At 54.0% G+C, this 25,508-nt stretch overlaps 2 protein-coding genes across 3 annotated transcripts in view; both read right to left on the minus strand.

Annotated features, from left to right (window-relative positions):
• RBM28 (RNA binding motif protein 28) overlaps nt 1-1,307 on the minus strand; it is a 29,240-nt gene extending 27,933 nt beyond the window's left edge. For both annotated transcript variants that reach the window (XM_007078050.3, XM_042971593.1), the window contains exon 1: nt 1,098-1,307. In XM_007078050.3, coding sequence (XP_007078112.2) covers nt 1,098-1,215 — 118 coding nt within the window. In that variant the 5' untranslated portion in view covers nt 1,216-1,307. The remainder of the gene's footprint in view (nt 1-1,097) is intronic.
• A 5,495-nt stretch (nt 1,308-6,802) lies between these two features.
• PRRT4 (proline rich transmembrane protein 4) lies at nt 6,803-16,644 on the minus strand. The gene is made up of 5 exons (XM_042977418.1): nt 16,579-16,644; nt 14,594-15,315; nt 14,404-14,508; nt 13,937-14,056; nt 6,803-9,083 (listed from the first exon to the last, which is right to left on the minus strand). The coding sequence occupies exons 2-5, from the start codon at nt 15,237-15,239 to the stop codon at nt 7,258-7,260; spliced, it is 2,697 nt and encodes an 898-aa protein (XP_042833352.1). The 5' UTR covers nt 15,240-15,315; nt 16,579-16,644; the 3' UTR covers nt 6,803-7,257.
• Between the last annotated feature and the right edge of the window lie 8,864 nt (nt 16,645-25,508).

A 25,508-nucleotide genomic window follows, 5' to 3' on the forward strand; every position in this document is an offset into this window, starting at 1 on the left:
CTTTAGTATCCTTGAGCTTAGTGTTTCCTCTGCCTAGACTCCTCCTCCCGGACAGACACATGTTCACTCCTTCATCTCAGGCAGGCCTTCCCTGGCTACTCTATCTATAGATAACTGTCATTTCTCACCCACCAACCCTCCCCCCCCCACACATGCTCACCAACACAGAGACTCCTTATCGTTATTTTTCTCCTTCGTATTTACCACCATTATCACTATATATATATATATATTTTTTTTTTTAATGTTTATTTATTTTTGAGAGAAACAACACAAGCAGAGGCAGAGAGAGAGGGAGACAGAATCCAAAGCAGGCTCCAAGCTCTGAGCTGCCAAGCACAGAGCCCAACTCGGGGCTCGAACCCTCAAACAGTGAGATCATGACCTGAACCAAAGTCAGACGCTTAACCGACTGAGCCACCCAGGCGCCTGTATCACTATATGTTTTGCCTATTTGTTTATGGCTGTCTTCTCCATCTTGAAGACTTAAGAGCAAGTTTTTTGGCTTGTTTTGGGGCACTGATGTATCCTAATGACCTACAACAGTGCCTAGTACACAGCAGACATTCGAAAAATATTTACTGAATAAATGAGTAAATGAATAACATACTAGTTAGGAGCTTCGGGTCTCATGATCAAATTCTGGATCCGTTACTTACAAGCTGTATGAACTTAAAGTTAGCAAATTTCCCCAAGCCCCAGACTCCTGTCTGTAAAATGAGGTTAAGACTGTCCACCCAAGACTACTGAGAAAATTAAACGAGATTAACACGAGTGGAATTCAGCACCGTGCCTGGTACTCAGTTGACTCTCAACAAGGTTCATTAAAAGTTAACTATTACATTGTTACCAAATGAGACAGCATGTGTGAGCGCGCATAATAAACGGAAAGCGCTTTGTAAACCTAAGGCAATGCCTTGACTTTCAGAATCGGGCCTCTATGGACTCTTCCAGAGCCGAGTCAGTTTAAAAAAGCAGCTCAATCCCCCTTCCCTTCTCATTGGGGCAGGTCAAGAATTCTACGGCTCGCTGATGTCCTCGCCGGGATCCCGCTCCCAGGAACCCCAGCCCTAGCCTCAGCAGCCCCGCCCCCTTACCTTTCTCAGTCACCACGAAGCACTGCTTCACCGGCCCCACTTGACTGAACAGCTCCTCCAGCTGCTCACTGCGGGCCGAGGGCGGCAGGCGGCCTACAAACAGGGTCAGCCCCGCCATGAGGCTGGGAAACGAAGGCGCGCGAGACCACAAGCAAACCAGGCCCGCGCACGCGAGTCAAGGAGCCGGCTTTAGCAGGCCGACCACGCCAACCTGCCCGGAGATTCCGGAAGTGCTCGTCATCCAAAAGAGTCCGGAGGAAAACATGGTGGGAAGGGAGAAAAAACGTTCCGGAATGAAGAAAAAAAAAAAAAAAAAAAAGGTGCCGCCCAGGAGCGGAGCTTCTTGAGCGGGTCTCCACCCCTAGTCCCAGTACTTTCGCCCCGTCCCCTACACCCTGGGCTACTGTAGGGAACAGGAATCGCTAGCTCCTACCCAGTTTATTTATTTTGTTGTTGTTGTTGTTGTTGTTTAAGAGAGAGAGACAGAGTGTGAGCATGGGAGGGCAGAGAGAGAGGAGACACAGAATAGGAAGCAGGCTCCAGGCTCTGAGCTGTCAGCACAGAGCCCTACACGGGGCTCAAACTCACAAACCATGAGATCATGACCTGAGCTGAAGTCTGACTCTCAACCGACTGAGCGACCCAGGCGTCCCTCTCCTACCCAGTTTAAAATCTCACTTCCAGGATTATGGATCCCAAAGTACCACGGCAGGCAGAGGAAGTCGTTTTTTTGCTCGAGGCCTTACATATATTGGCTATTTAATAAATACTTTCTTTAGGGGCACCTGGGTGGCTCAGTCGGTTGAGCATCCGACTTCAGCTCAGGTCATGATCTCTCATGTTTGTGAGTTTGAGCCCCGCTTCGGGCTCTGTGCTGACAGCTCAGAGCCTGGAGCCTGCTTTGGATTCTGTGTCCCGCCCCTCACCTGCTTGTGCTCTCCCTCTCCCTCAAAAATAAATAAACATTAAAAATTTAAAAATAAATAAATGCTTTCTTTCGTGCCACCACAGACTCCCAGATTATGTGTAAAAAATGCAACCAGAATGCACATAGATGCACACATCAAACACATTATTCGAACAATTCTCATTCTCAGAGAATATGAGACATCTGTCACATTATAACAGATAACTATAACTGTGCCAATGACAAACAGAATATAGCTGCCAAAGCGCACACACACACAGATCGCACACAATCATTCTTTCAATAAATATTTACTGAGCTCCTACTATGTGCCAGGCACTAAGGATAAAATGGGTGAGCTAAAAAAAAAAAAGAGAGAGAGAGAGAGAGAGTCCCTGCTCTCATGGAGAATCAAGTCTAGTAGGGGTAGACAGACATTCATTTAAAAACTTTACAAATAAATCATAGCATGCACGCTACAAGGTAACATGGGAACATACCCAAAGCAAACATAACACATACACATAGACCCAGAAGGCAGGTCCTCCCAGAGACAGGAGAAGACCTTCCCTCAGGTCAGCTTATGGGTCAGACCCAAGTCTGAGGGATCTTACTGATCAGTGGGAGATCTGGGTGCCCCTAGAACCTGGAAGGCAGAGACTATTTGCCATTTCACTGGGTTCGGGAACCAACCTGTGTGCAAGACTGCAGTACCCTGCAGGACATCCAGCTGAGAAAATGCACTTTTTCAATAATGATTTTTATTTTATTTTATTTTTTAATGTTTATTTATTTTTGAGAGGGGGGAGGGGCAGACAGAGAGGGGGAGACAGAGGATCCAAAGTGGGCTCCGCGCTGACAGCAGAAAGCCTGATGCGGGGCTGGAACCCATGAACTGGGAGATCATGACCTGAGCCAAATTCGAACGCTTAGCCTAACCCGCAGAGCCACCCAGGCACCCCTCGGTAATTACTTTTAAGTGGTATAATCTGAACACACGGTAGGTAGAAAATTCAAAAAGTACAGTGAAAAGTAAGTTTCCCTTTCTCTTCAAACCCCGTTTGCTTTCAATACATTTTGGATAGATGGGATGACTGATTGATGGTAATGGCAGGGTGGGGGGAGGGGAGAACACTTAACTTTAGATTTATGAAGCTATGGGGCGCCTGGGTGGCTCAGTCGGTTGGGCGTCCGACTTCAGCTCAGGTCATGATCTCACAGTTCCTGAGTTCAAGCCCCACACTGGGCTCTGTGCTGACAGCTCAGAGCCTGGAGCCCGCTTCGGATTCTGTGTCTCCCTCTGTCTCTCTACCCCTCTCCCGCTCATGCTCTGTCTCTGTCTCAAAAATAAATAAACATTAAAAAAATTTAAAAAAAAAAGGTTTATGAAGCCCCAGCTCCAAGTAAATAGTGTATGCTCAAAAGAAAATACCAGTTATTTTTAAACACGTAACTCAAGAGACGAAGTACTCAAATACAAAACAGATTTTTAAGGCTGTGGGGTTAATCCTATCCAGGATGAACAGAAACAAATAGACAAAAGAAGTAAGGTGGGTCATTGAAATAAAGTTGGTTTGGGATTCCACATTCCTCCCTCTTCTTTTCTCCTCCTCTTCTGCCCACTCACCACTTTAGAAATCAAAATTCTATCCCCAAAAACTAAACTGCAAGCTTCAGGGCTCTAGCTATAGGAAAGCCTTCCCAGTGCTGGCTGCAGTATACACAGGGTAAAGAACCCTTAGAGGGCTGTTCCATCATCCCTTTGGGCTACCCCTACAGTGCTGTTTTATTATTTTATTATTTTTTTTTAAGTTTATTTATTTTTGAGAGACAGAGAAGAGAGAAACACAGAATCCAAAGCAGGCTCCAAGCTGTCAGCACAGAGCTCAACGCGGGGCACGAACCCACAAACCACCGCAGGATCATGACTCAAGCCGAAGCGGGCACCCAACCGACTGAGCCACCCAGAGCACCCAACCGACTGAGCCACCCAGGCGCCCCCCCTACAGTGCTGTTTTAAATGAGTGTTGTCTCACTCAGACCATCCTTAGAGAACAAAACAAAACTGTGTGCCTGTGCCCAACAGGGGGCAGCAGCCACTCACAATGCGGAGGACTTCTCTGTCCCCAAAGGAGGACATCGATTTCAGATACCCAGTTTCCGACCTGCCCCCCCACCCCCATCTCGGGCTTCCAGCCTCAACCTCAGCCCCTCCCCTCCTACCCATTCACATCTGGGAGGCCACGTGGTGCTTCAGTCAGGAATATTTGCTCATCCATCTACCCAGGACACACGCAGGGTTCTTTATTAAATAGCAGGAATTGTGGTGCCCTGCACCACATCAGCAATGTGGCTTCCAGGGGAAATAAATTGTTGGCTTCTCTCTCATCCATCACTGTGCAGGAGCCCGGAAAGGAAGGAAGAAAGGCCTGGGCTGTGCTCTCTCCCAGCCAGCCTCTCCCAGGCCCCATCCCTCTGGTTCCCTTCCCCCTTGCAAGCCAAACCTTCATATAATACCACTTACTTCTTGTTCTTAGCACCTCTCACAGCTGTAGTTAGTGCTATTGTAATTATTTATATGGTTGGCTCTTTTATTTAATATTTTATTTTTAAGTAATCTCTACACCCAACGTGGGGCTTGAACTTAAAATCTCAAGATCAAGAGTCACATGCCCTACCGACTGAGCCACCCAGGTGCCCTTACGATTAGTTCTTCAACGTCTGCCTTCCCCCAAAGGCCTTTAGGTTCGTAAGTTCAGGGCTGGTGTCCACCTCGTTCACCTCTGTCTCTTCAGCACCTAGCACGTTGTAAGCATTCAATAAAATGTTTTAAAGACATTGAGTAAACAAGGGTGAGTCTGTCTCTCAGTTCCCTGCACTGCTGAGAACTGAAGCTGAGGGGTGTACGCATTAGGATCTACCTGGGCTCCTCTGGGAAACCTGCTTTGGGTAAGGGCTGAGGCATGGGACAAAAGGGAAGGGTTGTCTCACCAAAGTATTGGCCTCTATACAAAGTCGAAGGGCTGAGGTCATTCTTGCTGAGGAAAAGCAAAGAAGTTGGAGCTCGTGAACACTGAGCTATATCCCTCCTCCTTGTCTCACCAGCCCCATTCAGAGCCTCCAGACAGAAAAGGAGTGGGTGTATGGAGGGGGGAGAGACAGATAGACAGGCCAACAGACTGACTGGGGGTATGTGGGCTAGGACTGCTCTATCAGAGCGCGTGTGCATGAACTCCGGGGTCCCCTGGTGGGTAAGAGTGAATGAGCAGGCTGGCAAGCGTTAGGGCGAGGAAGAGGTGGCCGAGAGTTGAGTGTGAGCAGAGGCAGATGGGAGCATAAGTGGGGAAGAAAGGCAGCAATTTATCCGAGCAGCAAGCACTCCTTGCATGAGACAAAGCAGCTCCGATGCTGGGTCCGCTACGGCGGCTACGACAGCAGTGAGAAATGCCTGTAATTAGGAGGCTGGCAGTTCTCTGGGCCTCAGCCCAGAGTGACTATGCAGCAAGAATTTCTGAGCCAAGTTGAGCCAGATGATGGAGGAGACACGGTCAACACCACTCTAGTTCCATCCCCCACGGTGCCTGCCCCACCCTCTTCTCATTGTCTTCCCTACTATGACCCTCACTCTCCCCAAACATCACTGACTCTTCCTTCCTCTGAGGTTCCAGACCCTGGACACGCCCCTCAGGCAAGACAGATCTTCATGCGCAAGGAGAGCAGTGCATTAATTCTTCCACTAGTGCGTGGACCTGGTCTGGTGAGGGCCCACCCCTCCGGACCTCCCTGTTTTCCTTCTGGGTTCCCCCCCCCCCCGCCTTCCTTCTCGGATTCCCAAGAGTTGATGGGCAGACTTGGAAGAAAAAACACTCCCATTCCTGTTTTTCCACTTCAAGCCTGATATGTTGTGCCCCTCTAGGTTTCCGTGTGATGTGCGAGACGTCTGCCAGAGCACTGGCAGATTTTCACTTTCAAACCTAATCTTACGACCCTGTTTTGGCGCCACTCCGAACTTCCTGCATTTTAGCCAAATGACAAATGCACTCTGCAGAGCGCAGAGCCAAATGCTCTGAACAAGGGAGGGGTTACAGAGTGCCTGGTGGCCAGGGTCTCTGCACGGTGAGTTCTGCTTTGGTGAGTAAGACGGGGCAGGGGTTTGGGAAAGGCAGGCTTTCTTCAGGGAGGATCTGCACCTGTGGGAGATGAGTGCCAGGGAAGAGGGTTTGTGAGTCCGGCCTTGAAGAGGCCCTATTGGTAGGTGGAGCAGGTAGTTTCCTCTGTGAATCCAGAAATCGTCTGTAACATGGCAGGGAGATGGCTGGGGATCCCAGATCAAAGTGATCCAGCCCTTGACGTGTCATTTCCGTGAAGGACTTTACCACCAACTGGTCCCTAGCCAGCTGTCCACCACAACCTGCAGCCAGGCTCCTAGGAATGCAGACATTTCCACCAATGACCGTGGAGTTCCCGCCTCACCTCTCAAGGCCGGTTTCATCTCTGACAAGCCACTTCCCAGAGAGTCAGAGGGCCTTCCAGGGGTCACTCCCAGGACCCTCACTCATTCCAGCTACAGGACAATACTTGCAGTCAGGAAGGAGGGTCACTGGGGTCTGAGATGAACTCACCCCACCCCAACACTGCTTCTCTTCCCGAACTGATGGAACCGCTGCTGCTGTTGCCTCATCTAAGCTTTTCCAAGAAGATCAGACCTTTCTCTGAAAATATTTTATTGATAAATTAACTCTGAAAGCATTCACCTCCCACCCAACTGCTGTAGAGTCTCCTAGATGAGCTATGGACCCTTCTATGGGGAAGGATCACATGGAGGACAGGGAGGCTCGCTCATACAGGAATGGGATTCCTGGGTATGGCAGAGGTGGGTTTGGGGACTGAAGCCGGTCTCGAGGTCCTCTGAGGACAGCCCCTCTCACTCAGCACCAGAGTGGGGAGTGGTGGTCAGGAGTGGAGCACCTTGGGGCTTTATTGCTGGTGAATGCCAAGGAAAGTGGGACCCCTGCCAGCCTAGAATTGCAGCAGAGGGCATCAGAGCCCAGGGCTCCAGAGGAGGTGGCACTAATTCCCAATCAACAGAGCCTGGCTGCTGACCCACCCACCCAGGGACCCCTGGATGGAGAAGGAAGCGGGGAGAGGTATCTGAGCCAGGCAGGATTGAGGAAGGGTTACAGTGTGCAGGTCTCGGGCAGAGCAGGCGCCAGGAGGGGGCGAAGGCTGGTGCACCTAGGGGGGGGCGCCTCTTCACAGGTCTATGGTGTCGCTGCCCATGCTCAGCTCGTCGATCTGTCGGCAGGCGTCCAGGAATTGCTCCTGCAGCAAAGCTTCTGCGGCCTGCAGCTCAAGAGTAGGCTCTGGGGAGTCGCGGGAGGGTGGGGACAGGGCCTGGTAAGAGCCTGAGCCCGGGAGGCTAGGGCTGCTTCCCGAGGGCCGCGGGGGACTGAGGACGCAGACCAGCGGACAGCGTGGAGGCCTGTCGGGGCTGGAGCATAGCAGCATGGACGAGCTGTCCCTAGAAAGTCCGCACAGTGAGCCGGAAGAGGCGCTGCTGCCCGCGGGCCAGGCCCCGGGAGAGGGGAGCTCCTGCGGTGCGGGAGAGCCAAGGGCCTCCTCAGACCTCTCATTGGGTCCGGCCCCCGTCTTCGCCCCCAACGAGGCGGTGCGGTAGAGGCCCAGCCCAGGCAAGGCTTCCCCGTAGGCAGGGCCCTGGAAAAGGCCGGGAGTGAGCAGGGCCTCGCTGCAGAGGGCCTCCTCAATGCTGCGCCGCAGGTTGATTGGGGAGGGCGGGCGGAAATCCACGGTGTAATCGCTGCAGGGGGAGGAGGCCGGAGAAGGGGCCGGGTTGGCCGCCGCGCCTTCGAAGCCCCGGCAGCCGCCTCCCTGGAGTAGGAGGTCGGGGCCCGGCCCGGCCAGGGCGCACAGCTGCAGCAGCTCCGCGTCGCCACGCGCGATGGCGCCACCCAGGGGCTCCTTGTCGGGGGGCCCGGTGACCCAGCCCCCGGGCAGCAGCGGGGCCGCGTGGCCCGGGGACAGGCGGAAGAGCTTGGCCCAGCAGCGCGGCGGCACACGGGGGCTGCAGAGCGCCGGGTAGAGGCCCAGCAGCGCCAACGGGAGCGCGACGCCCACCTCGCCCAAGCGCAGGCCTAGCTGGAAGGCCCACCAGGGCCAGGGTCCCTCCAGGCCAGGTTGGCCGCCATAGCCCAGGGCGTGCAGCACTTCGTAGCCCTGCAGGGCTCCGCTCAGCAGCCCGAACGTGCCCGCCACCGGGGCTGTGCGGGCCGCGCGCCGCCAGGACTCGCGCGGGGCGAAGGGGCTGCGCGCCTGCGGCAGAGGGGTGGCGCCCTTGAAACCAGACCCTCCCAGGGGCGCTCCGGCCCGCCGCCGCCTTCCCCCCCAGCAGGAGAGCGCCAGCAGGAGCCCAGAAAGGAGGGCGGCGAGGAAGGCGTGCAGTCCGCGGGAGGCGAGCCGCAGGGGCCGCAGCGGGCGGTGGGCCGCGCTCCCGAGGGCGGCGGCGGCCGCCAGCCCCAGCCCCAGGAGCAGGAGCGCGGCCAGCCCGGCGGGACACCGCGGCGGGCGCGGCCGGGCCAGCAGCAGGCAGGCCAGGCCCAGGCCGGCGGCCAGGCAGGGCAGCGGAAGGTCCTGCAGCAGCAGCCAGGCGAGCGGGGGCAGCCGGTCGCGGTGCCCATAGGCGTCGTAGAAGAGCGGGAAGGCCCGCGTGGTCCCGGCCGACAGCAGGAGCAGGTCCAGCAGCGCCAGGCAGGGGGCGCCTGGCGGGCAGCGCCAGGGCAAAAGGGCTAGGGCCAGCAGCGCCAGCAGGGCCACTAGGCCGAAGAGCGTGCCTACCCCGTACACGTGGGCCTCCCAGGCCAGCCCCCAGCGAGCTCTGGCCTCTGCCCAGTCGGCCTCCAGGGTCAGGAAGAAGAGGGCCCTCGGGGCCACAGGAGGCTGCCCCTCGCGTTCAGGCAATTCTCCCACGATGCAGGACCCTGGCCCACACTCTGGCTGCACGGAAGGCTTCCCAAGGCTGGCAGGAGAGGGGTCATCGGGGCCAGAGGTGGGCCTGGTGGGGTCTGTGGGCAAAGAACGTTTGTCTGAAACAATTATGCAGCCCTCCTCCTCCCCTCCCCACAGCCGGTGACCTGTATACCAGTCAGAGTCTCATAGCATCTAGGACACCCTTGTCTGAAATACAAGGCTCACCCTCTCAGCTGCTCGCCTTCCCCTCCCCATCAAACTCCTCACACAACACTTTCAGCTCTCACCCCTTCCCCCCATCCCTAACCCACCCCCCCACCCCCGCCCCCTGCTTTGTTCGTTTCCCTTCATCACTCTGTGATTCTACTGAAAAGAGTTTTTAAGAAGCCACAGAACTTTACTACTGGAAGGACCTGGAGAAGCCCCCTCTAGTTCAATCCTCTGACGAGAAAGAAAGCTTGATGAGAACAAAGATTTTTGTTTGCTTTGCTCACATCTGAATCTCCATGCCTAAAATGGTACCTGGCCCAGAGTTGGCACTGAGCAGATATTCCCTGAATAAATGAATCCTCTTTTTGCCCCATGAAAACACCGAGGCTCTACAGAGAAGCGAAGTGACTTGTCCAAGGTCACAAATCGGCAGAGCTGCCACTAGAATCCAGATTGAAGCACCAGTCTGAGCCTCTTCTCGTGATTCCAGAGCTTTTTCATGACGCTGATTTGCTTATCTCTTATTCTGTGCCCCTGACTCCCAACTCCCACCTTGGTGCTAAGAGAAGCTTCCCTTGCCCCTTTTCAACTGCCCCCCCCCTTTCTGTCTCTTCAGGAATAGCCCCCACACACATATGCATGCAGGCAGCAGGGGGAGAGGTAAGACATTCCTGTCCCCAGCACCTGAGGAAAACACAACCTTTCCCATCCACTGGCCTTCCTGTCTGCCACACCCCCAACCCTTGGCTTACTCATGGCCATCGTCCCCATCCTGACTCAATCACAAAGCCATTGGTCTAAGACTCTTAATATACAAGCCACTTCAGTTCTCCATTTTATAGGTGACATTGAGATGGACTCCCCGGGGGGTCTCAAGGCTACCCTTGAACTCCCAGGAAGGAACCACTGGGAAGATCATAGTGGCATAAGGTGCCATCTTCGTGAGTGAGCCCCTCAGGTGCCCTAGGGTTTGCTAACTTAGGCCCCTAGCCCCACTCTGTGCACCAACACCTTCCCTACCCTCCCTGGGGAAAGGGAAGTCAAGAAAAAGAGGGTGAGGAGTAAGATCCCTAATTTACTTTCCTGGAGCAAGAGAAGAGTTGGAAAGAGATCCAAGGATTCTTCCCACGGCCAAGCAGCAAAAGAAGATGCTTCAGGCTGAACCTCTCCCTACTCCACCTAGCAAGCTCAGCAGAACGGCAGCTGCAAACACTATGGAGGGAGAAACATGGTGGTGAAGGATGGAGACACCCTGGTGAGGAGGGGAAGGTGCACAGGAGGCAGATGCAGAATGAGGGAGGGCGGGTCTTCTGACAGCCAGACCCCTGCCCCAGCAGCCTGGCCGTGCTCCAGCCTTGCCCCAGCTGTACAATATAGGAAGACCCCAGGTGCACTCCCACCCCCAGGCACTGCCAGCTCAGGCTGGGAACATGCAAAACACAGCAATCCTGAGGACAAGGAAAAGGAGTGAGGGGGGCAGAAAGCAGCTCTGGAGAGAGAGGAGGGGAAGATAGAATCAGACAACTGGGGAGGGCAGAGAGGGAGCAGCCAAAAATTAAATATACACAGCTTGCTGCCTACTGCAAATGGCGGTATGTGCCCTGGTTCCTGTTCCATCACATTCCTCAAGTCTGAATTGGGGAAGAGCACCTATTGCATAAGGCTGTTAGGAGGATAAATGGACGATGTGTCCAAATCTCCTCCGAGTGCCTGGTGCATAACAAGCATTCGAGATGTGATCGTTGTTGGTATCATCATTATCAGCTAATGTTTATCACCGATCAGTCATCGGTTTGTGTCCACGGGAGTATGACTATTTCTGGCCTCAAACTAGTTCTTGGTTTAACTAACGAAAGGCTGCTGTCTCTCAGCGCGTCCTAAACTTGCTTAGGAAGACCACCGTTAGTCAAATGAGCAAACATCAACACATCGTTTCACTGTGCGAACCCTATCTGAAGAACACCATTTGGATGGACTGACCACCCCTGAGTGCCTAATGAAGACACAGACAGGAATTAAAAGGGGAACCATTCAGCTGGGATGGCTTGCTCATCAGGGGTAGGCATCAGTCCCACATGAACAGGTTCAAATACTTGCACCTCCTCCTTCAACCCCCTTCCTTCGTCCTCTCGGATGCTCTTGCCCAACCACTTCTGGAAAGTGGATGAGTTCGCTTGGCGTTTCCTCGGCTTTAGCAGGCTCTGCAGAAAGGCAGTGAGACTGTGCCCGGGAGCCCCACAGCCTGAGCCAGCCTGGCACCCCTCACGGCCTCCTCTTTGCTCGCTGTGCAGACAAGTACAGCTCTCAGAGGTCTGTCCTACCTCACCTTTCTCTAGGCTCCACTTCTTACCCAAGGGCCAAAAGAAACCCCATCTCTCACCTCTGTCCCCAAGCACTGTGGCAAGGAGAGCAAGTATTGAACATTACTGAGAAGCCAGGAAAAAATCAAAAGCAGAAAACAGGCAAAGTGTAGGCGTAGCTCAGGTGTCAGAGGAGGGAGTTCTGAACTAGGAGCATTGCTTCCTTGGGAGACTGGGCATACCCTGTGTACCCGGGGTTGGGCCATGTTGTAGGCAGGGACAGGCAGAGAATACCCAGCTTCTGTCTTTGGAGAGTCCATTTGAGCTCATCCCCTGTTTTCCCACTTGAGGCTTGCCCAGAAAGAGCCCTCAGTCTCCCCCAGAGGAGTCCAGAAGATAGTGACTTCCTAGATCCCTCTCTGGAGGAGCCCTCTCTTACAAGGTAGTCCCACTCTGGCCCTGTGGCCCCTCTTGACCTCAGGGGCAAGAAAGGAGATAGGATGTCAATGTGAGTAATTGGTAAGGTCACAGCTGGCTGGGATGGAGTCAGGGAGAGGGGCCTGCTCGATTTATGGAAAAGTCAGGCCTGATTATCTACCAGCTGTCCAGATCAAAGGGCTGGGGAATCTCTCTCTCCCAATAGAAGCTGTGGTCCATTCAGCGGCCTGGCCCCATTCCTCTCCCCACCCCCACCTCTCGGATCATAGAAGATTGATCCTCTTTGTAAGGGTCACTGGCATTTGAAATACTGGACAACTGTAAAGGGTACAGATGGCAGCCAATCAGAATAGATGTCGGCCAGGGTGTCCGGGGAGTGGAGGGGAGCGAGTGCTCAGGGGGCTAAGGCCAGTGGGTACTTATCAACTGGTAGGAAAGTCTTGCGATATGTTAATGACCTGCACAACTTCTTCCAGCTGCCTGCTGGTTCTGTCCAAGGTGAAGGGGACCCAATTCAAAAGAGAGGTCCTAGAGTCAAAGGTTAACCACACCTAGGTTAGAAAGATCCCAGAGGAGACAGGGACTCCCCTTGTCCCCTAATACACTGCTGGCAGGAGCAAGGCCCCTTGGCCTTCTCTTCAAGAGGCCTGTCGCCCTCCTGGGTTTATCTGAGAGAACTAGCCAGGAAGAGGCTGAGTTCCTGCAGCCGTCAGTAAGGAGGGGGGAGGGGGTGGGGCATCGAGCTGCGCTTCCTCTGATACTGTCCAGACTCATTAAACCTGCCTGGCCAGCACTGTCACCGAGGCTGACAGACCGCCAGCCAGCATCCTTCCCCCGGGGCCACAGAGCCTGCCCCCCACCCCACAGCAGATCTCTGGATGGGGAGGGGACAGCAGCCTCCTCGCCCACATGCAGTGACTGCTCCGGAGTGAGCTACAGTCAGGTGCTGTGTTAAGTCCGGAACTGGAAGGAGCTGGGGGACCAGTGCTTTCCACTGCGGAGCTGGTTCCTACTGTGAAGGGTTGAGCGGATTCACAGCTATAGTAAATGCTTTGCAGAACAAGGCTGGGCCTAGGGGTCCCTCTTCGTGGCTCCCTTGGCCTCACCTACCGGAGCCTGAGAGTGCTCTCTGCCCTGTGGGTCATGGTGGCCATCACATCTTGGCGCCAAGGTTGCGGGGTCAGAGAGGTAGGCTCTGGAAGTGCATCTGGGATGCAGTAAAGGCAGAACCAAGGTTAACAGCTACTATTTAAGAAACTTCAACTTCATGCCCAGCCTCATGCCAGGAGCTTACATGCTCTGGAGGCTTCACAATAACAAGATAGGTACTATTATTAAGCCCTAGATACTCGAGCAAATTTAGGCTCAGGAAGAGTAAATAACTTTCCCGAGGTCACCCAGCCAGTTGGTCAGTGAACTGGGATTCTGAGCCAAGTCTCAAGATTCCAGAGCCCCTAGTCTTTCCTCTGCACCACCAGCTTGTCTGGGTGCATGTTCTGAAAGACTCCTTTAAATAAGGGTGGCGTCCGTCTGCTGAAGGTCTTCTCTTCACTGTCTTCCCAATGAGGGGCCCAGTTCTGCCCATATCTGACAACATGTCATGTCAGATCAGACGGCAAAGGAGAGAGCCCCAAGGTTGGGGGGGGGGGGGGGGGGGGAGAGGCAGGCCAGGCAGACTGGAGTGAAGGGTGGAGTTGGTACTGAGGCTGTGGGAAATCATGAAGGAGTCCCTGTGTCTGTCTGCCTCTGATACATTTGTCTACATCCTGCGCTGCCTGTGGTTGCAAAACTCCCGGAGGACCATTACTTAACTCTGTGTGGGACCGTCCCCAGCAACACTTGTTCTCAGACCATTAATACGTATCGCCATGGTGACGATGAAGAGAATGCTGATTATGATTATGATGACAACGAAATAAAAGAGCCCCAGAACGCCAACGAGTGGCTAGCATGTAGTAACTGCTAAATAAATGTCACGTGCAAGTGAACTGGACACTTACCTAGTGATGCTGTTGCAACCGTGACAGACCTTAGGGAAGCAGCTGGGTCCAAAGGGCCTGAGCTTGGGAGCTTTCTCTCCAGGGGGGTTGGGGGTGGGGACACAGTGGTGCCAAAGAACCCTGCAAAAGGAGCACGTGGGGTTCAAGCACTATCCTGCCAGCCAGTCTTGGCAGTTGGGGCTTTGGAGAAAATCCTGTCCTTCCCCAGATCTTGCCCTAAGGGAGCCAACGTATACCGAACAGGAATTGTAGCCACATGTACGCTGGGAGCTAAGCTACAAGGACCAAATCAGACTCAGTATGGCAAAGAGGGCATTTCCCCATAGGAGCAGTGGCCCGTGTCCCAGGCCCGGGGGAAAAGCAACACAGAGTCAAAGAAGACAGGGAGGTCTGATTAGGCCCCTAGCACGATGCCTGGCACGTAGAAGTGTTCCCTAAGTGTTTGTTGCAACAAAATAAACACTCACCTGGAGAATCTGAAACTCTAGAGGCAGAGCTTGGGGATCGAGTGGGGCCTAGAGGGCTTGGGCTTGAGAAGTTCCGCAGTGGGGACAGAGTAGTGCCGAAGAACCCTGCAAAAGGAGCCCGGGCTGAAGCTTCCTCCTACCTGCCAGGCTGCCCAGCAGGGGCTCTTCTCCAGATGGGGTAGGTACTCACCAAAGGGTCCCAGGCGCCCAGCAATCTCTGCCAGGCTGGCCCGCAGGCTGGGCAGCAGGGGCAGCGTTCGATGCCCGAGCGTGGGGGCTGCACCTGCTCTCAGTGCCATGTCAAACTTCAGCTCCAGCTCGCTCTGGCGGAGCCTGGGAGGACTGGATGGAGGTGCCGTAGCTGTCAGAGCGGTGTCCCAGGTGACAGTGCCCATCCCGGGCTGATAGGGAGCAGTGGGCCGGTCAGTGGGCCCAGAGAGGGGGAATGTGGACTCTGGAGACTGGGAGGAGGCCCAGGGCGTAGAGCTGCCTTCAGCAGAGCCCCACTCCGGGGGGGAGTTCCCAAGGGAGCCCACCAGCAGTTCCCAAATGGGGTCGGTCCTCAGCCCCCTGGCCACCTCTTCCTCTGGCTCCCGGCTGGGCCCAGGAGAGAGCGGCTGGGTCTCTGTGACAGAGATCCCCCAGGCAGCAGCAGGTCCCCGAAGGTGGAATTTGAAGTTAAGTCCCAGGTTGAGAGACAGCATAGAGGCCTCACTCTGAGGTGGTGGGGTCAAAGTGGTGAGAGGGACACCCGAGACGGAGGAGACAGGCTGGGGCCCCACAGGAACAGCAAGCAGGACCCAGCAGAACAGCCCCAGACAGCCATGCCCTGCCATGGCCCCACCTGGCCTTGGGTGGTGGCCTCAGTGGGCAGGGGGCTCAGTTCTTCAGCACCTTTTGAGCTTGAAGATCCTGGAGAGAGGAGAGGCGCTATGAGCGCTCGCTGCCTGGGATCAGATGCCCCAGAGAGAGGTTGCTGATCACAGAGAAGCCGGTGGTGGGGACAGGACGCAAAGGGCTCTGCCCAAGGAGAGTTGCCAGCTCCTCCCTCCATTCAGGCCCAGAACAAATCTCTTCCCTGCGGTTCCCCTTCTCTTCTAGCTAAAGCCCCTCTCCCAAAACCCCTGCTCCCCAACCTGCTCAATCTGGGGGCTGGGGCCTAAAGGCAATCAGCTGCCCTCATCCTCCCTGATAGCTGAGGGGGGGGCACTCAGACTTCCCGACTCAGATCCTTTCCCTCCCTCTCTTCTGTCTCGCCTCCTGTCCTCCCTCAGATATTTATTGAGGCCTACTACGTGCCAAGCACCCTTCTGCTAGTACAACTGTGAACAAGCAACACTCATGGAGAAGCCTCACGCTGCTCCCACCCCCCACCCTGGGCTCCAACCTGAGATGTTGGCACTCTCTCTCACTCAGACCCCAAGGAACACAGGGCCCTGGGAGGGGCAAAGCGCAGAGCCCAGCGATCAGGCTGAGGTGGAGAAGGCAGCCAGGCTCCCGCCAGAGAGGCAGGGTGCCCTGGTCTGGCAGAAGCTGTCCCTTCGGCCTTTCTCCTCTTTCTTGGGGCTTGGCCTGCTCCCTTCCCCTTAACCCTAGAAGTATTTGGGGGGAGGGGCAGCTTGGCCAGCACCGGCTTCCCGGGGAAGATGGCCAGGCAGGCAAGCCCCGCAAGGGGCTGCTGCAGCCGCGTCCTACCTCCTCCCTGAATACCCCCTCCATGAACACACATCTGGTGGGGGAAGGGGAGGGTGAGCCAGGGATACACGTGCACCCGGCCCCCTTACATCACACACAGCCACACCTAGCACCCGTGACACACTCACCCTTCACACACCCCTGCACACACACGTGTGCACACACCCACATCCGATTCTGCCAAGCCCCCTCCCTCTTACACGGGTTCAGACCCAAGCTCTGTGAGCTCCCAGCCTCCTCTCTCTCTCTCCCTCTCTCTCTCTCACACACACACACGCACACACACGTCTCTCACAGACACGCACAGTGTATACAGTCACACAGAGAGGCACACACACCCCTACACACACATTCACACACTCCGTGCAGACACATCGCACACCTTCGTCCCCCTACACACCCACCACCCCTCGAAGGCTCGCTCGCTCTCTCGCTCACGCTGCTCTCGCCCTCTCTCTCCCCCTGCCCGGACCCGCCGACCTGTTCCTCTCGCTCCCTCCCGCAGGCGGGTCTCCTCTGCCAAGTCCCCCGAGAACCGGAGGTCGCGGCGGCCCAGGCGCCCAGCTGGACAACGCTCCGCCGAGTCTCGCCCCTTCTCTCGGTCGCGCCCGACGCCCCCTCGGCGAGTCCCGGCGACCGCGGTTACGCCGCCACACTGCCCCCGGGCCGGCTTGGCCCTGCCGGCGACCCGCAGCGCGGTCCCCCGCGGCCGGCCCGGTCCGGCCCTGCGCCCCGCGCTCCCTCCCCGCGGCGCCGCCTCCTGGCTGCGAGCCCCCCGCTCCCCGGCAGAGCCGCCCGCGCCGGGCTCCGCGGCAGCCGCGCTCTGACCGCCCTCCCTCCCTCCGCCAGCTTCCCTCGATCCCGCCCCTCCCTCCCTCTCCCCTCCCCCTCCCCCTCCCCCTCCCACCCGCGGCCCGCCCCCTACCCCGGCCGGCAGGCGGGCGCGCACCGCAGCGCCCAGCGCCGCCGCCTCTGTGCCCGACGCCCCGACGCGCGCTCATTCACCCGGCGCCGCCAATCGGCCGCGGCGAGCGCGGGAGCCTCGCTCTCGGCCCGGCGCCGGCCGCCGCACACTCCCTGGGCGGCCCAGCACACACATCCGCACGCCCTCCTTTCCCGGGAAACACAGCCTTGGGCCGAAGCCCCGCGCGCGCACACGCGTGCACACACACACACACACACACACACGCACGCGCGCGCGCGCGCGTACGCGGCAGCCTGCCCCAGGACGGCACCCCGGGCCGGAAGAACCACGGCGTTTGTTAAGCCGTGAGTAGAAGTGTAATATCTCATTAGTCCTCACCACAATCCTCTGGGTGTCCCCATTTCACAGATCGGTAAATTAAGGCCCAGAAAAGTACCGAATTTGCCCAAGATTACACAGCTTGTCAGGGACCTCGTACCCAGTCTCTCTGCTGCCCTCTCTACAACCTGGTGGCTTTCGACAGTTGTACCGCTACACGGGAGTGCCGGCAACACTTCACAGGTGAACTGCAGGATGTCAATCAGTGTGTACCCTTTTTTTTTTTTTTTTAAACTGATCTCCCCCCAATACTCAAGAGTTTCAGAAATGTATGCCAGCAAGAATGCTGAGCCTAAACTGCATGTGAGCCGTGGATTATAACTTTTTTCCAGTAAGAGATGAAAGGAGAACAGTGAAGTCAGAGTGTGCAGCTTCAGGAATGTGAAAGCCCAGGCCAAGGCTAACCCAGTGTTGAAGATGACAAATGAGCAGAGTGGTCACTGTGGATACTTTATGGACCCTATTATACTGTCCCAGCGACTGATTTAAGTAGTTCCAGCTCTTCTGTTTGTATTATCTTGGGTCTCTAAATCCCTCCAAGTGTTCCTCCAAAAATGCTAGTATTTAGGGGCGCCCGCTGGCTCTGCTGGTAGAGCATGCGGTTCTTGCTCTCCGGGTTGTGAGTTTGAGCCCCACGTTGGGTGTAGAGATGACTTAAAAATAAAATATTTTAAAAATGCTGAAACAAAATAAAAATAAATACTAGTATTTAAAAGTATCAAGAGAACATGAAACAGGAGGCTCCTTGCAACCCATAAAGCTGTCCTTCAAAATCCAGACACCCCGTTGTGTTCCAAGCATTTGTGCTGGATGCTTTAAGAATATCCTCACTTAGGGGCGCCTGGGTGGCTCAGTCGGTTAAGTGTCGGACTTCAGCTCAGGTCATGATCTCACAGTTCGTGAGTTCGAGCCCCGCGTCGGGCTCTGTGCTGACAGCTCAGAGCCTGGAGCCTGCTTCAGATTCTGTGTCTCCCTCTCTCTCTGCCCCTCCCCTGCTTATGCTCTGTCTCTCTCTGTCTCAAAAATAAATAAAAACATTAAAAAAATTAAAAAAAAAAAGAATATCCTCACTTATTCCTTATCACAAGCCAGAGAGAGAGAAATTATTGTCACTGTGCTATGGCCTTGGATGTGACCCTGACCCCTTTTCCATCTCCCCCTCCCCTGCTGCACTGTAAGGTTGGGGAGGGGCTGCTGAAAGAGTTACCTAGGGCAGGTTCTGTCTCAGTCGCAGAGATCTCACATAGAGAGCTCACATAGTCATAAAGAGCTCACATAGAGAGATGCCCGGGTTAGGTGCTCAATGAATGTTAGATGAGTAAATAACAAACAAATGAATAATTCTGGGGTCCTTTGGACCATGGGTTGTGTTTCAGAAAGGCATCTGGGGCTCACCTTCTCATCACAGAATCCCTTCAACTGGTGTAAGAGAAAATCAGACAACCCACTGATCCCTTTTCCAGGGGATGCCTACGATGAAGGCTGGTATTTCTTCTGGCTCGCTAAACATAACATTGCGAAGGGCATTCCCTGGATGCATCCTCTGGGATCGCTATGGGATCCCTGTTTTAGTAGGGATCCTCCCCCCAAGCCCTTTAGGGGCTGCCTGAAGGCTGCATACTGGGATCCAGCCTCTAGTTTTCTCTCATATACTTAATAAAAGTTATCCTGCTAGAGACACTTCCCTTGAATCCTCCTCATAGAAGGGCTCATTTCCTGCTAATCGTGTTCACTTAAAGACTTCTAAATGGAAAGACAGAAATAAACACACCCCAGAACATTAAAACAGCAATCTTCCATGACCAAGTAGGGTTATTCCCAGGAATTATATTTTAAAAAATATATTGAAAAGGGAAGTTAGGGTTTTGGGTTAAGATGGTGATTAAATGCATACATCTAATTTCACTCCCTCCCAAAACCCCACTAAAATTTCAACAAAGAAATTTTTCAACTCAAGAGATAAACCCTGAAGGATGGAGAGAACAGGAAAACAGACAACAGCCACAGAATTTTTGAAGCAGAATGGCAGACAGCCATGCGGTTACTGACTTATCAGCCCTGAGGAAAAAGACATCTCAACTGGCAGTGGGGAAAATGGAGCCAACTTGATTTACATTGCAAGGTTCTCCGAAGGCACGCAAACTGCCAACCAAGGTCCCTCTGGAACTGTGGATGAGGTTGCTAAAATAAAGGCCATGATGAAAAGCAGTTAAATCCCTAGATTTCTAACTCCAAGCCAGGGGACTACAAGTCCCTCCCCATCCCAGCCATGGTCTGGAAGATTTTCCTCTGAGGACGGTAAGATAGAGAGGGTAATTGGGGGCGCCTAAGTGGCTCAGTCAGTTAAGCGTCGCCTTCAGTTCATGTCACGACCTCACAGTTCATGAGTTCGAGCCCCGCATTGGGCGCTCTGCTGTCAGCACAGAGCCTGCTTCAGATCCTCTGTCTCCCTCTCACTCTGCCCCTCTGCCGCTCTCTCTCTCTCTCCCAAAAATAAACATTAAAAAAAAAAAGAGCGTATCTGGATTGGAGAAGCTTCAAATGCAGTTGTGAACAGAGATACCATACTGAAAATACTAAAAACAAGGGGATTAAGTGACCATGTCATACGGCACAGAACCCTAGCCTTCTACTGTTGGGGTCCCAAAGTGCTCAGAGTAGGACCTTTGCTGTTTAGGCAGGAAACTGAAAGATTCTACTCTGGGGTATTTCACCAGCCCTAGAGGGAAGACCTAAAGATACTAACATAGAGGTTTCCCCCAAAACAACCCAGCTGTGTCACCCTACAGTGGCAAATCCAGCCTGTGAGTTGGCTCAGAGTTTTTGACTAGCCCTCTAGCCCTCCACAACCTTAATCATGGCCAAACATTCCCAGACATGCAGGACATATTCTAATGCAAAGAGAGAGACAAAACAAACAATAAGAGAAGTAACTTGCAGGAAACAGGTTATACAGAGAGAAGAAAGGGTCCAAAAAGCCCATTTTTAATATCCTTAGAGAGATAAGACAAGATAGTACATCTATGAAACAAGAACAATATGCTATACAAAGGAACACCCAGAATATAGCAAGAGCAACAATTGTGTCTCGAAAAATAAAATCGTGACAGCAGAAACAAAACGTCAGTAGAAAGATAGGAACATAAAGTTGACTAAATCTCCCTAGAAACCAAGCAAGCATACTAAGAAAATAAAGAAGACAAGGGGCGCCTGGGTGGCTCAGTCGGTTGAGCGTCCAACTTCAGCTCAGGTCACGATCTCACAGTCCGTGAGTTCAAGCCCCTCGCCGGGCTCTGGGCTGATGGCTCAGAGCCTGGAGCCTGCTTCCGATTCTGTGTCTCCCTCTCTCTCTGACCCTCCCGCATTCATGCTCTGTCTCTGTCTCAAAAATAAACTTTAAAAAAAATTAAAAAAAAATAAAATAAAGAAGACAAAAGAGTAAAACATTACAGGACAATTGCAGGAGTTCAACATCAAAATAACAGAAGCTCCAATAAGAAAAAAGAAAGGTGAGGGGTGGTGCCTGGATGGCTCTGTCATTTAAACATCTGACTCTTGATTTTGGCTGGGGTCATGATCTCGCAGTTCTTGAGTTCAAGCCCTGCGGAGGGCTCTGCTCTGTGAAGCCTGCTTGGGATTCTCTCTCCCTCTCTCTGCCCCTCCCCCCCACTTGCACTGTCTCTGTCTCTGTCAAAAATAAATAAACTTTTTTTTTAAAAAAGGGAAAAACAAGGGGCGCCTGGGTGGCTCGGTTGGTTAAGCGTCTGACTTCGGCTCAGGTCATGATCTCACGGTCTGTGAGTTTGAGCCCCGTGTCAGGCTCTGTGCTGACAGCTCAGAGCCTGGAGCCTGTTTCAGATTCTGTGTCTCCCTCTCTCTCTGCCCCTCCCCTGTTCATGCTCTGTCTCTCTCTGTCTCAAAAATAAATAAACGTTAAAAAAAATTTTTTTAAAAAAAGGAAAAAACAACCCAGGAAAATGGAAGAGAAGATATTCCTCAATGAACTAATTTGAGGAAATTTTCCAGAACAGAAGGGCGTGAGTTGCCAGGTCATTAAAGGTGTGTCCACGAAGACCCAACACTTTAGATGGAAATAAACTCCCACCAAGGCAAATTAAAGAGAAGCATCTAGAAACTTCCAAAACAAAGTAACATACAAAGGATTAGATACCAGAAAGGCTTTGGATTTCTCAACAGCAATGCTAGAACTTAGGGTGACCTTGCCCACTGACATTTCCAGAAAAGGTTCTGGTAAACTCTCAGAGAAGCCAAAGCCACACCAAGAACCAGGTCGAGGCTCTGCTCACATCCCTCTTCCTGGAAGTCTCCACCTAGTACAAAACCATCCTTTCCTTTACCAGCTAGATCATTCTTGCTTCTCGGCATTTTTTTAGGAATACGCACAAATGTGGTGAAGGCATAAACGAAAGCTGTGTGGGGCAGCCCTCCCCTAGGAGGTCAGAGCTTCTTCCCGGGCGTCCAGAAGGCCAGTGCCTGCAGGTGACTGCCGGCTCTCTCCAGGAGACACGAAGAATGTAGAAGTGAATGGAAGGAACAGCGGTGAAGGGAAGGAGGCCTGAGGAACAGAGATGGGGACCAAGGAGTCCTACCCTGCTCTGGTCCCCATCCTTCTTTCCTCCTGCTGCCAGCTCCTAGGCTAGGGGAGCTGAGGCAGGCTGGCAGAGGGTCCCTCCAGTGAGTTCCTGCATTTCATCTCTTTGTGTCTTTAGCTCTTGGGGATTAGGGTGGATAGGGCAGGGGTCAGGGAGGTCTGCTGCACACATTATGTTGTAATTTAAAAAAAAAAAAAAACAAAGAAAGAAAGAGAGGACCGGTGCTTTAATCTTTTGACAAGGACAGCTGCTCCCAGGAGTCTGCTTGGTGGGTCTCTATCTCCTTGTTTCTGCAGCCCTTAGACTTACCTCAACCTTACTGTGCTCCAGTGTATCCGATTCCTCATTTGTAAAATGGGGATAATAGTAGTCCTTCCCTCACAGGGTCACTGAGACCACTAAGTGAGTTAGTATCTATGAAGTGCTTTGAACACAGATGTACCGTAGAAGCGTTTGCTACCGTGTTACTATGGTGTTAGGGTTCCAGGAGTGACAAATAAAGCCGCTGGGCGCGGGCTGGGGGGGGGGAGGGGATGGAGGCAGAGAAGTTTGGGGGCAGGGGACCGAAGAGATCGCGGGGTGATGGGGAAACAGGGGCAGTGGGGACAAGGGGGAGATGAAGGTGTCTGGGGGAGGAGGATTCCTACCAGGGGATGGGCCACAAGGGCCGCACTAGCCAGCAGGTAGAGGTAAAGAGGCTGAAGCTTGATCTGTTTAAGTTTTATAGGGCAGAGTAGGCCCCAGGGAAAAGTGTCCTGATTCTCACATCCCTGTGAAAAAGCACACGCCCTGCTTAGAGCAGAGGTCCCCTACTCTGGACCACCCAGGCGCAGGATGGGGGGTGGTGCTGAGCCAACAGGTCCATGGCTGAGCTGGGGGCTCAGCGGCAAGCCCCTCCTCCCACACAAATGTGGGGGGGCGGGCAGACTCAGCCGGGCTTTGGTGTTGGACAGCCTGAAGGCTTCCCACAACTGCCAGGGGGACTCAGCTGTTTCCCCGCAGCAGGGGGAGCGGCCACCCTGAGCCCCTGCTGCCCGTGACCCTCCCCCTTCCCTGGTTGTGTCCCCATCCTTCACAGGCTCGGGCTCGGAGGACAGAGAGGAACAGCCGAGGGGCCTGTGGGGTGGGGGTGGAGGGCGCTGGAGGCCACACCAGAGCCGCTACGTTGGCACCCACGTGAGGCCTGGTGAGGGTGCCGCGGGAGGGGGGCACCCCCTTCCAGCAGAAGAGAAGCCAGCAGCCCCAGCACAGGCCCCATGCGCTAGCTCTCCTCAGCGGGCTTCCCTCACCCCTGCCGCCCTGGGAAGGAACCTTAAAGCAAACTCTGTTCCTCATCTCAGCCCTCCTCCCTGCTTCCTGAGACGTGATGCCTTGGTTATGTAAATGGCAGGATGACCAAATGGCAAAGTTGATGCTGGGGACACTCAAAAATCTACCTCGCCTCCCAGAGGGCCTGGGCTGGGCAGGGAATGAGGGAGGGGACGTTCTCTGTGTCTGGGCTGCTGGGAGAGAAGAGAGGAACCCTTCTGGACACCTTCCGGTCCTTTCGCTCCCTCACCCGCCCCTCCTATCCTCTCTTCTGGGCAGGGAGTGGGGAGTTCGCTACCAGGGTGCAGGCTGTGGGTACAGAGGCTTGTGTTCTACCTGTGTCTGCCCTCTGCGCCCTGCCCCCCGCCGCCACGGGCATAGCCCCCGATCAGCTGCCTGCGGGAACTCCTTGGTAGAACCTTTCCAGGAAGAAGGGCACAGGTGAAGGGGACAAACCAGAAACACTATTGGACTTTGGGCTATTGGAGCAGATTGCTTAAAACACACTTCTCGTTTTACAAGGTGAAAGCAGCCATTCCTCGAACTCTATCCTCGATTCTGACACCTTAACGATGTGTCTGAATCAGTCTCACTCGGGAACCAGAAGACCCGTGTTCCAGTCTTGTCTTGGGCAGAGCTGTGAAGAATGTTCCATGGCTTCTCTCAGGACTGGGCCACTGCTGATAGGAGGGTGAGGTCATGTGTGCAAAGGGCGATGACAGGAAGAGCTTGGAGGACGGGGCCACTGGGAGGCCTGGAAGGTGATAAGGGGACCCAGAGGTGAGGAGAGCCTGCTTCATTCATCCTGGTCCCTCTGAGGAAGGTTGCACTCCTCCCCGAAGGACCAGACTGCTAAGAGTAAGGAAGCGTCCTCACAGCCATTGTGTGCGTAGGAGGCAGGGTGGGGGTGACATGGGAGGGACAATGATATATTCTAAGGACTCAGAAGCATTGAATCATTGAAAGGATGCAGGGGAGAAGGGGATAAAGGTGGCTCCTCTAGAGCCATGCTATTCAGGGTGCTCCATTGACCAGCCCCTCTTCCCAGCACGTCCTCACAGCCTCCCCGCCCCCCCCCCCATCCCTCTGGCACCATGGCCCCTGGTGCTGAGTGAACTCTGGTAACAGTCTGGTTCAGAGAAGGAAGCCCAGGAAAGGGGGCTGGGGGCAGACCTTAGAGCAGGATTTCTTGATCCTTAGAAATTGAGCCCCTTCTGAGAATCTAGTGGAAATTCTGCTCCCTCTGCCCAGAAAAATGAACAGACAGACACACAATCTTGGCACACACAGCAGGGGGGTCATAGGTCCTCCGGAGGCCATCCCTGAACCCCAGTCCACAAATCCGATCTTTCCTTCTGTCTCAGCATTGCCCAGGTACTTATTCCTCGGTGCCCCACGCCAGGGCCCCAAGGGCAGAGACAACCCCTGCCTCAGGGAGCTTGCAGGCCAGATCAGGATGCAAACCCCAGGGACTTGGAGCCCAAGCAGAGGGCTTCCTGGAGGAGGCGCTTGTTTCCAGGCTGAGGAGACAGCCTTGGGATCACAGCAAACCCACAGGCTCTGGAGTTAGTCAGGCCCTTCATCTATAGAGTGGGGACCTACGCCCACCTCACAGGGATGGTGAGAGATAATATTGATGGTGTTTAGCATGGGGTAGAACGAGACTCATCATAAACGTGCTGTAAATACTCCCTCAGCTGTGGAGGAAGTGAGCATCCTGGCTAGGTTTGGAAAGGTGAATAACAGCCCTCCAAAGATGTCCACGTCCTAATCTCTAGGATCTGTGAATATGTCACCTTACATGGCAAAAGGGACTTTGCAGGTGTGACTATGTTAAGGGTTGGAGGTGGGAGATTATCCTGGATTATCCTAGTGGCCCAATGTAATCATAAGAATCTTTATAAGAGGGAAACAGGAGGGTCAGAGTCAGTGCAGATGCGAAAATGGAAGCAAAGGTCAGACAATGAGCTGCTGCTTTGAAGCTGGAGGAAGTTGCCACGAGCCAAAGAATTCAGGCAGCCTCTAGAAGCCGGAGAAGACAAGATAAAGGGTTGTCCTCTCAAGCCCCTAGAAGGAGCACTGCCTGGAGGGTCTATTTTCGATTTCCAACCTCCACAAATATAAGATAATAAATCTGTGTTGTTTTGAGCTAAGTTTGTGGTAATTTGTTACAGCAGCAACAGTAA

Source organism: Panthera tigris, chromosome A2, assembly GCF_018350195.1.
Source record: "Panthera tigris isolate Pti1 chromosome A2, P.tigris_Pti1_mat1.1, whole genome shotgun sequence".
In the NCBI taxonomy this organism is placed as follows: Eukaryota; Metazoa; Chordata; class Mammalia; order Carnivora; family Felidae; genus Panthera; species Panthera tigris.